This window comes from Mesocricetus auratus, unplaced genomic scaffold (genome assembly GCF_017639785.1).
Source record: "Mesocricetus auratus isolate SY011 unplaced genomic scaffold, BCM_Maur_2.0 Super-Scaffold_100028, whole genome shotgun sequence".
Lineage (NCBI taxonomy): Eukaryota > Metazoa > Chordata > Mammalia > Rodentia > Cricetidae > Mesocricetus > Mesocricetus auratus.
Genome location: NW_024429209.1, coordinates 765,817 through 779,226, shown reverse-complemented (window position 1 = coordinate 779,226; position 13,410 = coordinate 765,817). Strand labels below are relative to the sequence as shown.

General features: G+C 47.0%; 1 protein-coding gene across 1 annotated transcript in view; it reads left to right on the top strand.

Annotated features, from left to right (window-relative positions):
• Snta1 (syntrophin alpha 1) overlaps positions 1-12,629 on the top strand; it is a 28,707-nt gene extending 16,078 nt beyond the window's left edge. Inside the window, exons 3-8 of the mRNA XM_040732806.1 lie at positions 5,035-5,239; positions 7,762-7,969; positions 8,072-8,202; positions 10,784-10,980; positions 11,727-11,914; positions 12,013-12,629. Of these exons, the coding sequence (XP_040588740.1) occupies positions 5,035-5,239; positions 7,762-7,969; positions 8,072-8,202; positions 10,784-10,980; positions 11,727-11,914; positions 12,013-12,105 (1,022 nt within the window). The 3' untranslated portion in view covers positions 12,106-12,629. The remainder of the gene's footprint in view (positions 1-5,034; positions 5,240-7,761; positions 7,970-8,071; positions 8,203-10,783; positions 10,981-11,726; positions 11,915-12,012) is intronic.
• Positions 12,630-13,410: the final 781 nt, after the last annotated feature.

Below are 13,410 nucleotides of genomic sequence, written 5' to 3'. Positions count from 1 at the left end.
GGTACCTATGTTCACAGTTGTGACATTTGGGTTAGGGTAGCGAGGCCTTAGATTAGTAAAAAGATAAGTCCATAGTATAATTACAACAGGGGAAGTAACCACCCACTCTGAACAGACAGGGAACAGGTTGAGCCTAGCCAACAGATTTTTCCAAGATTCCAGTTCAGGACATTTAGTCACAGGCACTTACTGAGCCCTGGGATGCATTCTGAACATTTTTTGCATTGAGCCAAAACAAATGACCTCTCTTAGCAAGACACATGAGACCCTGTGTTCTTAGTTAACCTGGGCAGGGGTATGACCTTGCTCCATTGCAGAATCTAGTGGAATGCCTTGAGTGGACTCTTCCTGTGTCCTGGGGCCAGAGTTTACCTCTGGCTTTCTTCATTCTCCTCAGCTTCCTGTGTGAGCTTTACCAGGCTTCTGGGCCAGAGACTTGCCTGAGGAAAATGTGGACTCTGGCTGGGCCTAACCTCATAGATTCCATGATCCTGGCCACCAGCCATAGTCATGTCCCTCAGTTCTGGAGGCTATAGTCTGTAGGCAGTCCCACCCTATCTGCTCCAATGAGTCAGACAGAAATCAGAGTGGGAGGCAGCTTCGGAACTGGACTGTTTGTGGCCAAACTTTGGGGCCCCAAGGTTTCCACCCTCATTCAGGGAGAGGCCACTTGGTCTGTGAAATCCAAGCCCTGTTTCTGGCACCAGCTGGAACACTCCTCATTTATAGTACATTCCCGTGGGGATGGAGAAAGATGACCTGGTTCTGGGACAGCCGGACGAGCGTGACTCTAATGGTTTCTTTGGCTTCAGAGTTGACAAATGTTCGTTTGCTGAGCATGTAGCATATGAGAAGCCAGCCAGATTCTGAGGACATAGATGAGTCACATAAAGTTCTTGCCCTTACAGCGTTCTCTCCAGGTGGGAACACTGACCTCAAGGGACCGGAGTTGGGTTCCCAGCATCCACATAAAGTTGCTCACTACCCCTTGTGACTTCAGCTCTAGGGGATCCAACACCTCAGGCCTCCACAGGCACCTGTTAGACAGGTGCAAGAAAGCAGCCTTTTCCTGCTGTTCTCCTCATTTCTTGCTTTGTATTTTGTGACATAAGGAGTGGTTGACTTGAGCTATGGCAACCCTCCTGTGGCTGTGACAGTGAAGGCAAGAGTAAGACCCAGATTCTAGTGTCACACATATCCTCCCAACTATAGCAAAATTACCTTCCTTAGCTCCCCCTTTTAGTCATTTGAGATAGGGCCTACTTCTGTAGCCCAGGCTAGCCTAGAAATCTTGACAATTCAATTGCCTTAGACTCTCCCAAGTGCTAAGATTACAGGTGTTTGCCACAAGGCTTCTTCAAGATTCTGTCTGTCTCTCTTCTTTTTTGTTTGTTTGTTTTTTTTGTTTCTCTGTATTGTTTTGGAGGCTGTTGGTCCAGCCTGGCCTCAAACTCACAGAGATCCGCCTGCCTCTGCCTCCCGAGTGCTGGGATTAAAGGCGTGCACCACCACAGCCCGGCTGTCTCTCTCCTTCTAAAAGGCCAGATTGATCTCACACTCCCCATAGAGGCAAGGATGACTCTGAATTCCTCATGCCTGGCCAATCTCAAGCTTTTGTTTCCTGTTTCTTTTCTTTTCTATACAGGTTTCTCTGTAACAGTTCTTGGGAGTCCTGGAACTCCCTTTGTAGACCAGGCTGGCTTAACTCACAGATCTGCCTGCCTCTGCCTCCTGAGTGCTGGGATAAAGGGTGTGCACCACTACCGTCCAGGTTTGTTTCTGTTTCTTCTGAGACAGTTCTCAAGTGTCCTGGCTTTGAATGTGCTTTATAACTGAATATAATCTTAGCCTTCTGATCCTCCTGCATCCAACTCCCAGCATATACTCTCTGGATCCCAGTTGGGCAGTGTTTTGGCTCCTTTCCTGTCCTAGCACAGCTTGTAGGGCAGGGTCACGTGTCAGAGAAGCAGATCTGGGTAGATATTCTAGGACTGTCCTGCCCATTGTGGTTGCCCTTAGTTCTCTGTAACTATTTGCGTTTACTTATAGTTGTTTTAAATTGCTGTTTACTTGTGGGCAGGGATGGGGATATGGCACAGTGTTTGTATTGAGATTAGAGGACAACTTTTAGGAGTTGGTTCTCACCTCCTAACGGTATAGTTTCTAGAAATCAAACTCAGGTCATTGGACTTAATGGCAAATGCCTTTACCTGATGAGCCTCTTGCCAACTCGATTTTTGTTGTTGTTGTTGTAGACAGTACATATTGACCTTGAACTTCTGACTTTCCTGTTTTTGTCTGCTGAGTGCTGGGATTACTGGTGTTTGTGGGCCACCACACCTGGTTTTTAAAATTAATTTTAATTGCAGCAGTAAAAACACTTTTAATGTGTTCAGGGGCTGGAGAGATGGGTCAGCGCTTAAGAGCACTGCTGCTCTTGTAAAGGGGCTGAGTTTGGTTCCCAGGACTCACATCAGGTGGACCCCCAGTTGCTTGTAACGCTAGCTCCAGGGGATCTGAGACCCCCTTTTGGTGTCTGTGGCTACTTGCACCCGTGCAGTGCCTAGCCACGTAAAGAGGGTGCAGTGGACCTTCTGTGATGGCAGAAATGTGCTGCTCTATACAATAGAGTCGCCTCTGGCCGTGCACTGCAATGAGCACATGGAATGAGACCAGTACAAACAGAATTGTTTAAAAGACTGTATAGAGCAACGCATTTCTGCCATCACAGACGGTCCCCTGCACCCTCTCAGTGATGTGCAGATCTGCCAGGGTCCCTGGGCACATATACTAGTTAAGATAATAACTGCTCATGTAAGAAATAAACCTGTAGCCAGGCGGTGGTGGCGCACGCCTTTAATCCCAGCACTCGGGAGGCAGAGGCAGGCGGATCTCTGTGAGTTCGAGGCCAGGCTGGACCGACAGCCTCCAAAACAATACAGAGAAACCCTGTCTCGAAAAACCAAAAAAAAAAAAAAAAAAAGAAATAAACCTGTAAACTATTGTTCCTTAAAGATAATAAAGGTAAACTGGGGTGGGGGAGGGGGTGGAGACTGGTGGTAACACTCCCCTTTAATCCCAGGCAGAGGCAGGCAGATCTCTGTGTTCAAGGTCAGTCTGGTCTACTGAGTGAGTTCCAGGACAGCCAGGTCTACAAATAGAAACTTTATCTGGAAAAACCAAAACCAAAACAAGTAAAAAATAAAATAAAATAAATAAAATTAACTGGATTTGATCATACTTGCCTACAATCCAGTGTTGAGGAGGCCAGTATGATACTTTGTTTCAAAAAGGCCAACAACAGGGCTGGAAAGATGGCTCAGCGGTTAAGAGCACTTGTTCTTGCAGAGGACCTGGGCATAATTTCTAGCACCCACATGGTGTCCTCTTCTTACTTCTAAGGACGCCAGGCACACACGTGGTGTACAGACATACATTTGAGCAAAACTTTAATATACATAAAATAAAATAAGTAAATCTAAAAGGAAAATTAAAAGAAGGCCAAGAATGTAATAGAAGTTTTTCTCCTTTTTCTTTTTCCTTCCCTTTTCTCCCTTCCTTCCTCCCTTCTTTCCTTCCTCTCTTCCTTCTCTCCATCTTCTTCTTTTTCATTCTTTCTACTTTTTATTTTATTCTATTTTATATTTATTTATTTTTACTTGCCTTTTAAATTTTTTTTCTAGACAGGGTTTCTCTATGTAGTTTTGGGTGTCCTGGAATTTACTCTATAGACAAGGCTGGCCTCAAATTTACAGAGGATCTGCCTGCCTCTGCCTCTGCCTCTGCCTCTTGAGTGCTGGGATCAGAGGTACATGCTACCACTGCCTGGACTATAGCCATGGTTCTCAACCTGTGGGTCCAGACCTCCATAGGGTTGGATAGCAGATAACCTGCATATCAGATATTTGCATTATGATTTATAACAGTAGCAAAATTACAGTTATAAAGTAGCAATGAGCCGGGTGTTGGTGGCACACGCCTTTAATCCCAGCAGAGGCAGGTGGGTCTCTGTGAGTTTGAGACCAGCCTGGTCTACCGAGCGAGTTCCAGGACAGGCTCCAAAACAAGACAGAGAAACCCTGTCTCAAAAAACGAAAAAAAGTAGCAATGGAATAATTTTATGATTGAGGGGGGTCACTGCCTCATGATGAACTGTGTTAAAGGGTTGCAGCATTAGGAAGGTGTAGAGCCATTGCTCTATAGCATCCAATTCTTGTCAATCCTCCTTCCTCAGCCTCCTAAAGTTTGGGATTACAGGTGTGAACCATCACACAATTCTCTATCTCCATTTCTCATTGCTCTTCCATTGCTTCCTTCTTTGTGTGTGTGTGTGTGAGCATGTGTATGTGTGTGTGAGCATGTGTGTGTGTGTGTGTGTGTGTGTGTGTGTGTGTGTGTGTGAACATGTGGTACCAAGGATTGAACTCAGGGATTTGAACATGCAAGACATGTATTCTGCTGGAGTTACACATCCCTCTCTTTTTCTTTTTCCTTTCTTTCTTTCTTTTCTTTCTTTCTTTCTTTTTTTTTTTTGGAGAGATGGGCTTGTGTGGCTCAGGCTAGTCTCAAACTCCTGATTTCTCCTTTTCTACCTCTCAAACTTTTGGTTTAGTCATGTGCTACACATATGGCTTATTTTATTGACTTAGTTTTTGTTTTTGTTTTTTTTTGTTTTGTTTTTTTTGAGTGAGTGTTTCTCTGTGTCTTGGAACTTGCTCTGTAGATCAGGCTGGCCTTAAAGTAGGATTATTGAGGTGAGGTCTAGCTACATCACTCAGGCTGGTCTCAACTCCTGACGTTTCTGACTGATATCACCATGCCTGGAAGATGTTTTGCTTTAAAGCATCATTTTAAAAACATTAAACATTTAAGGTGTGTGTGTGTGTTTCCTCTGGAAGAGCAGCCAGTGCTGTTAACCACTGGGTCATCTCTCCAGCCTCATAAAGTAAGCTTTTAATTAACTAGTGACAATTGTGATATGTGCTACATGGAGTTCATGCAGCAGTGATAACAGGTGGCCTCTCTTCTTGCCAGTTAAGTACATGAAGGAGGTTTCACCGTATTTCAAGAATTCTGCTGGCGGGACCTCAGTTGGCTGGGACTCACCTCCTGCCTCGCCTCTTCAGCGTCAGCCTTCATCCCCCGGTCCCCAGCCTCGGAACCTCAGTGAGGCCAAACATATATCCTTGAAGATGGCATATGTCTCAAGGAGGTGCACTCCCAATGACCCGGAACCCAGGTGAGGCTGTCGTGGGGAGGCACTCAGATAATACAAACGAAAGATATCTGTGTTGTATGTAAGTGACAAACATCATACCAGCATCCATGCTGGCACGAAGCAGGTGCTTCACAACTGGGTCAAATGGATGCATGACTTACCTCTAGGGTTATGGTATGCCTTGCTTGTTTTCTCTCTCTCTCTCTCTCTCTCTCTCTCTCTCTCTCTCTCTCTCTCTCTCTCTCTCTCTCTCTCTCTCTCTCTCTCTCTCTCTCTGTCTCTCTGTCTCTCTCTCTTCCAAGACAGGGTTTCTCTGTATTCTGTATAGCCCTGACTGACTGCCTTGAGACTCACTCTGTAGACCAGGCTCTGCCTCCTGAGTGCTGGGATCAAAGGTGTGTGCCACCAACGACATTTGTCTCTTCTTCCTCTGGGAAATTAACAGGTGAGCAGGAACTTGGCTTAGGGAGGAGCCCTGGCTTCCAATCTTGGTTCTCCTTGGCTTTTTTCTTCTTAAGAAAGGGTCTCAAGTAGCCGGAGCTATTCTTAATTTTGTTGTGTAGCTCAGGGACCTTGAACTTCAGATCCTCTTGCTTTCACTTCACCAGTGGGATTATAGGATGCACTACCACATCTGGTATTTTGAATTTCATCCTTGTTCTGGGAGAAGTAGGGTGTGTAGGGAGGGGTGGATTTGGTGGAGTCTCTTTGTAAAGGTTTACCTTTGATTTCCAGAGACTCTGTCAAAGCCGCAGTGGTTAGAACTGACTGGGTCATGTGGCTGGCATCACTGCAAGGGAAGCCATGAACTCAAGTCCTTTGCTTTTAGCTCTGCAGCAGAGGAAGGCCCGGGTGAAGCTACATGCCCTATTTCATGTAGTACAGAAATCCAAAGGGGAGTGAATCTTCAATGAAACACAAAACATTTTAGAAAACCTTTCCAGTACCACTGTTACTCTCCCTCTATACTTTTTTTGTTGTTTGTTTTTTCGAGACAGGGCTTCTCTGTGGTTTTGGAGGTTGTCCTGGAACTGGGACCAGGTTGGCCTTGAACTCACAGAAATCTGCTTGCTTCTGCCTCCTGAGAGCTGCAATTAAAGGTGTGTGCCACCAATGCCCAGCTCTCTCTATGGCGTGGCTTTTTGTTTCTTTTCTCTCTACTCATTTTCTCTCTTTTTCCAACCTGTTTGTTTTTTTCTTTTTTGAGACAGGGTCTGTAAAGTTTAAGTAGTTCGGTCTTTTAAAATGTTGAATTAAATGTATATATTTGTTTATTTTGTATGTGCATGCATATGTGCAGCCACAGTGTATGTGTGTTGGTTAGAGGACAACTTTTAGGAGTTGGTTCTCTTCTACCATGTGGGTCTTGGGAATCAGGTTGTTGGGTTTGGCTGCAAGTGCCTCTACCCACGGAGACATCTTGACTTCCCTGGTGATAATTTTGAATTTCTGATCTTTCTGCCTTAGTCTTCTAAGTGCTGACACTGCAGAAGGGGCCATCACACCTGGCTGCTGCTCTCACACCTGGCTGCTGCTCTCTCTTTTTTCTTTTTCTTTCTTTCTTTCCTTTTTTTTTGGCTTTTTTTGAGATAGGGTTTCTTTGTAGCTTTCTCTGGAAATTGCTCTGTAGACCAGACTGGCCTTGAACTCACAGAGATACACCTGTCTCTGCCTCCCAAGTGTGACACCACTGCCCAACTGTTCTGCTCTGCTCTCTTCTCTTATTCTCTCTCTCTCTGTCTCTCTCTCCTTCCTTCCTTCCTTCCTTCTTTCCTTCCTTCCTTCTTTCCTTCCTTCCTTCTTTCCTTCCTTCCTTCTTTCCTTCCTTCCTTCCTTCCTTCCTTCCTTCCTTCCTTCCTTCCTTCTTTCCTTTCTTTCTTTTTGGTTTTTCGACACAGGGTTTCTCTTTGGCTTTGGAGCCTGTCCTGGAGCTCTTTCTGTAGACCAGGCTGGCTTCAACTCACAGAGATCCACCTGCCTCTGCCTCCCCAGTGCTGGGATTAAAAGTGTGCACCACCACCGTCCAGCTCTCTTCTTTTCTTTTGAGATGAAATCTCTTTAGTCTGCTCTTGTCTGCCTCAGCCTGATTTGATTACAGATGTGAACCACTTAACCAAAGTCTTTATTATAAGTAAACTTGATCTCCTAAGATTCTTAATATATTTCCTCTATTAGTATATAAATGCCTTAGATTCTAGGCAACAGGGAGGCCTGAAAAGCTAGCTCAGCAGGAACCTTTCATAGAAGCCAGGAGAAAAGGGTATTGGGTTCTTATGCCATAACTGTGGCTCCTGGCACATGTTTGGGTAGACATCTAGAAATTTGTGTATAGATGTGTGTGTGTTGTAGTTTTTTGTCTCTAGATCCTGGTGAGGTTCTGACACCTGTGGCTGGGGTTCTAGCAGCAAACACAGTCCTTATGTCTCATGGACACCCTGTGTGGTTTCTTCCAGTTTGGCAGTGGGTGGGCTTCTTGGACTAGATGTCTGAGTTGGATAGCTGGCCAGTGACATGTCCTGTCTTTTATCCCATTGTGCCTTCAGGTATCTGGAGATCTGGGCAGCAGATGGCCAGGACACCCTCTTCTTGAGGGCCAAGGATGAGGCCAGTGCAAGGTTATGGGCAGGTGCCATCCACGCCCAGATCAGCACTTTCATACCTTGGGTCAAGGATGAGCTGCAGGCACTGCTGACAGCCACAGGTACAGCTGGGAGCCAGGACATCAAGCAGATTGGCTGGCTGACAGAACAGGTGCTTGCTGGACCCCATTTCTGTCACCCCTTATCACCCCATGCCCTCCCGGCCCTTTGACCTCTTTCCTTCCATCCCTTCTCATTATCGTTTCACTTGCAGTTGCCCAGTGGAGGAACAGCCCCAACCCTGGCCCTGCTGACAGAGAAGGAGTTGCTCCTCTACTGCTCTCTCCCCCAGACTCGCGAGGCCCTGAGCAGGCCAGCCCGTACTGCCCCGCTCATTGCCACCAGGTACCGAAGAGCAGGGGCACTGGGTTGCACTCAGTGTCAGACTCAGACTTGGGAGGGTGGTATTCCAGATGGGCCACACTCCAGTGCTGTTCTGCCTCCAGCTATTTCCCAGGTGATCTGAAGCAAGCTCTGCTCCTCATAGCCACAGTTTTCCCCATTTATAAAGTTGAGGCTCAGAGCAGAAAAATGTGAAGTGCTAATTGTCACTCAGTTACTGACACATCTTATACTGGCGTGGTTCAGGGGAGACACAATGACATGAATAGTCACTGCCCTCAGGCACAATCCAGAATCAGGAGACAGACCCAGAATAACCATTATGTATGTCTAGCCATTACATTGAAGGTTATAGGAGACACTTAGCTGTCTGGCTTGGCCAGGGAAGACTTAAGGAGGAGGTAACATTTCAAATGGACTTTGATGAATGAGAACTGTGGCTTTTGAGGAAGGATGGTAGAGGTCTTAGGTAGAGCATGTTCATGACCTGTGAATGTGGCAGAACCAGATGCAGAATCCACATGGGAACTGGGGGGAAAAAGTTGGAGCTGCTGTCTGGTGAAGGAACATTGTGTTAGCAGGATTTTGTGTGTGTGTGTGTGTGTGTGTGTGTGTGTGTGTGTGTGTGTGTGTGTGTGTGTGTGCGCGCGCATACAGATATAGAAACCAGATGTCATATTCACGTACCTTTCTCTATTTAGCTTTACCTTATTTTTTGAGACTTTGTCTCTCACCAAACCTAGAGGTTGCTATTTTTGGCTAGACTGGCTAGCCATTAAGCTCACATGATCCACCTTTCTGCCCCTTCCAGTCCTGAGGATTCAGATATATGCCACCACATTTGGCTTTACCATATATACATATGTGTTTTTGTGTATATATACATGTTTGTATATATACATATTTATATTAATTTTTGTGAGACAGAGTCTTACTATGTATCCATGGCTGGTTTGGAATTTGTACATGGACCAAGCTGACCTGGAACTGCCTCTAAGTGCTGGGATTAAAGCCATGTGTTATCACGCCCACTCCATATTATTTTTTAGAGACAGGGCCTCTCATTGAACTCAGAGCTTGTTGTTTTGGCTAGACTGACAGGCCAGTGGTCCCTGTCTCAGCTTCCCTTAGCACTAGAGCTGCAGGTGTCTGTTACTGTGTTTGGCATTTACACAGATGCTAGGGACCCAAACTCATGCTTGAGCAGTAAGCACTTTACCCACTGAGCCAGCTTCTCAGTCACTGGAGGGGTTAAATTGGGGAGTCTGGAGACTGCAACTGTGTTATAGAGGACACGCTTGCCACAGAGGACTTATACTGGGGAGGGGAGGGCAGTAGCTGCGAGGCTGTCACATCTTTGGGAGACATGGGCTGAGGGAAGGGTGTGTGTGGTGTGTGTGTGTGTGTGTGTGTGTGTAGGAAGCATATGGAGAAGAACAGTGGCATTTGCAGTAGAAAGTGCATGGGTGGGAACACACAGGCTCAGCGCTTGCCAGATGGGAGAGGGCAGGAGGCGTCCTGGATGAATAGGAGGTTTGGAGTGTGTGTGTTAGTGTGGGCAGTGGGACTGGAGTGAGGGTGCCTATGGAGGAGGCTCAACGAGATGCTGAGTCATCAGCGAGATGTTGAGTCAGGTCCGGAATATATGTAGGAAGCATAGGGAATGTGGCTCAGAAGCTTGGGGACTGTTGGGTCTGAGGCTCAGGGCTGGAGTGTGGGACTTCAGTAGAAGCTCCAAAGGGAAACAGAGTAGGTAGAGTGAGGATCAGAGGAACGCTAAGGGCCAGAACTTAGAGGTCTGCTGGCCAGACAGGGCCAGTGAATTGTCTAAGGCCACAGCAGCGAATGAGAATCAAGCTGCAAGGTCTGGGACTCTTGTTCCATGTCTCCTCTCTCTGGATTGGGTCCTGGGCCAGCGGACAAGTGGCAGGTTTTGGATTGCCTGCCTAATCAAGTGATTTGCTAATTAAGACAATTATTTATTAAACAGCTACTATGTGCTCATAGTTTAAATTGATGGGAAAGTAGTGTTGTATAAAATAGACAAAAACTTCATTGTAGAGACATTCTAGGGAAAAAGGCAAAAGCCTGTTGAAACTAATAAGTAAAATATATGATTTCATTTGGGTGTGGGGGCACATACCTGTAATTCTAGTACTTAGGAGGTAGACGCTGGAGGCTCCAGGGAAGTTCAATATCAGCCTGGTCTACAAAGTGAATTCCAGGCTAGCCAAAGCTGAATAGTGAGGCCCTGCTCAAATAGCAGAAGCATTCAAAATGCATAACTTCTGCAGTCCTGATGTAAAGTCAGGCTAGTGAGCGGCAAAGGAACTGTTTTGGACAGATCTTCTCAGAGGAGGGAATATTTGAACAAAACGTGAAAGAGTGAGCCATGCGGGGGATAGGGAGGGAACGGTATCTGTGAGGACTCCACCAAGGTTGAATCGAGAGTAAGGGGAAGATGGAGGAGACACACCCTCTGTAATTCCTGTCCTCTGTAAGACACTGAAGGATGCAGGTCACTGCCCTGGCCCGTCCCACCCCTCCTCAGAACCTCATGCTTGTCCCTCTGCTCTGCATACAGGCTGGTGCACTCGGGCCCTTCCAAGGGCTCAGTGCCCTACGATGCAGAACTCTCCTTTGCCCTGCGCACGGGCACACGTCATGGTGTGGACACTCACCTATTCAGTGTGGAGTCACCACAAGATCTGGCAGCCTGGACCCGACAGCTGGTGGATGGCTGTCACCGGGCTGCCGAAGGTGTACAAGAAGTGTCTACAGGTGTGCCAGATGGAGCCTCTTGTGCCTAGAGGCATTCAAGTATTTTTCTTTATGACATTTCTGGATGGGAATAATGAATGGAGGTTGGCCTTTTAAGAGGTCCCTGCTCTGAGAGGAAGGGAGACATTTTTTCTTAGAGTCTTTAGTATGTTATCCTTGCGATTCTGCTCGTGAGGATACATGGTGGCATACACCTTTAATTCTAGCACGTGAGAGGCAGAAGTAGGCAGATCTCTGTGTGTTTGAGGCCAGCCTGGTCTACACAGCAATTTCCAGGCAAGCCAGGGCTGCACAGTGAGACCCTGTCTTGGGGGTGGGGCTATAGGTAAGATAGTATACCAGTTAGCTTTGAATTTCAGGTAAACAATACTTTTTTATATGTCAATCTAAATTACTCACTTTAATTTTCATAGATTTAATGTAACCAGAAATGAACTCTCATTTTTTTATTGTGCTGAGAATTGAACCCAAGACCTTGCACATGATAGATCCTCTCCCATGGAGCCTTCTAGCCCAAGCTAGAAGTCGGGCTAGAAGTCAGGCTAGTTGCAGGTGTAGGTTCTCTGAAGGCATTCTCTTCTGTATTTTAGGATAGGGTGACTGGGCAGGTTGTTGTTCAGGTGTCACGACAGAGTGAGCCTCCCATATTTGGGGGAAATCAAGCCAGATTCTGGGGCTGCTTTTGAAACTGAGAGGGGTTTGCAGTCTTTGGAGTAGCCTCAGAGTGGTTCACTACTCTCCTGCAGCTTGCACGTGGAATGGTCGTCCTTGTAACCTCTCTGTGCACATTGACAAGGGCTTCACGCTGTGGGCAGCTGAGCCAGGAGCAGGCCGAGCCGTGCTGCTCCGACAGCCCTTCGAGAAGCTTCAGATGTCATCAGATGATGGCACGAGTCTCCTTTTCCTGGACTTTGGGGGTGCTGAAGGAGAGATCGTAAGTGGGGGGCCACCTCTGCATCCTGGGGGTGGGGATGCTATCCTGGAGGCCAGGCTGGAAAGAACCCCTGATCCTTTTCTCTGTCCATTCTGCAGCAGCTGGACCTGCATTCGTGTCCTAAAACTATGGTCTTTATCATCCACTCCTTCCTCTCGGCCAAGGTCACCCGCTTGGGGCTCTTGGCCTAGAAGTTGTCAGATGCACTAGTCCTGAAGAGGACCATTTACCCGGTGGCTTGACTTGTCCTTCTGCCGACTGCCTACTCATCTTTGGGCTGAGGGAAAGGAGAGGAGGGGAACAAGGGCCTCAGAGACCAGCCTGAGGAAGGCCGGCTTGGTCTTGGGAAACAGGACTCAGACCTGGGACAGTGAGTTGGTTTGCGATGAGGCAGCCTTCCCACTGCTCACCTCCACCAGTGCCTTTTGAAGAGAGATATTTTGTGTACACAGAAGCCATTCCGACCCCGGGACCTGCCGCTGTGGGGATTCTGTCCCCAGCCAACAGCAGAGCTGCCAGGCCTCCTGGAGGCCCCTATGCCACCCCTGAGATCTCTGCAGCTGGAGTCTTCTGGGTCAGTGGCAAGAGGAAGAAGAGGAACCTTTCTGTTCACTTTCTCCTGAGCCCCAAGGGGCATCTGTTTTCTCCTCCTCTCCCTCTCCTCCTTCCTCTTGGATAATAAACAGCCTGTGGGCACACAGGCAGCCTGGCTCTATGTCTGTGGTTTGTGTCTTGACATTTGGATTCTGAAGTGCCTCTGCAGTTCCAGAAGGAACCAGACCAAGATATAAGACCCTTCTCCTGGAGTACTGGGCCTCAAAGTGAATACAGGCTTTATCTGTGCTTTGTGATAAATGACTTACAATCTAGCAGCTTAAAGCAAGAAGTACTCATGATGTCTTCCATTATGGGGGTCAGAAATCTGAGAGTGCCTTAGTTGAATTTTTTTCTGTTTGAGGTCTCTTAGGAAATTTCAGACAATGAGGAAATTGTCCCATGAAGTTACTTAATTAGCATGGTTGGAAATTAGGCACCAAGAAATGGGGAGATGCAGGCAGGTGAAGATTTTCCAGTCTGTCTTACTCATCCATCTCACTCATGAACCTACCAACCCACGGTTCACCTACAAGCATCTAGGATACATCTGCGCTAGTCTTTGGTGATGTAAAGCCAACAGGTCTCTATCCTCAGAAGGAAGAAATCCATCAAAATCTTCCACAATCAAATGTGTGATTCCAATTGGTCAGACACATGGAGTGAGTGGAGAGGATGGGGGGACCTCGCCAGGTCTCGTTTCTGTAGGAGACACCGAAGCAGGTACAGCTTTTAGAAACATGCCTCAGTGAGTTTATCTGGGGATAATACTGTGGCATAGGCACCACACAAACCTGGTTCAGTCTCCGTGGCTATAACAACAGGCGTTTGTTTTCATGGTCCTGGCTGTGCATCGACTACAGTCTTACTAGTTAAAACTTGGCTGAGCAGGGCATTTTTGC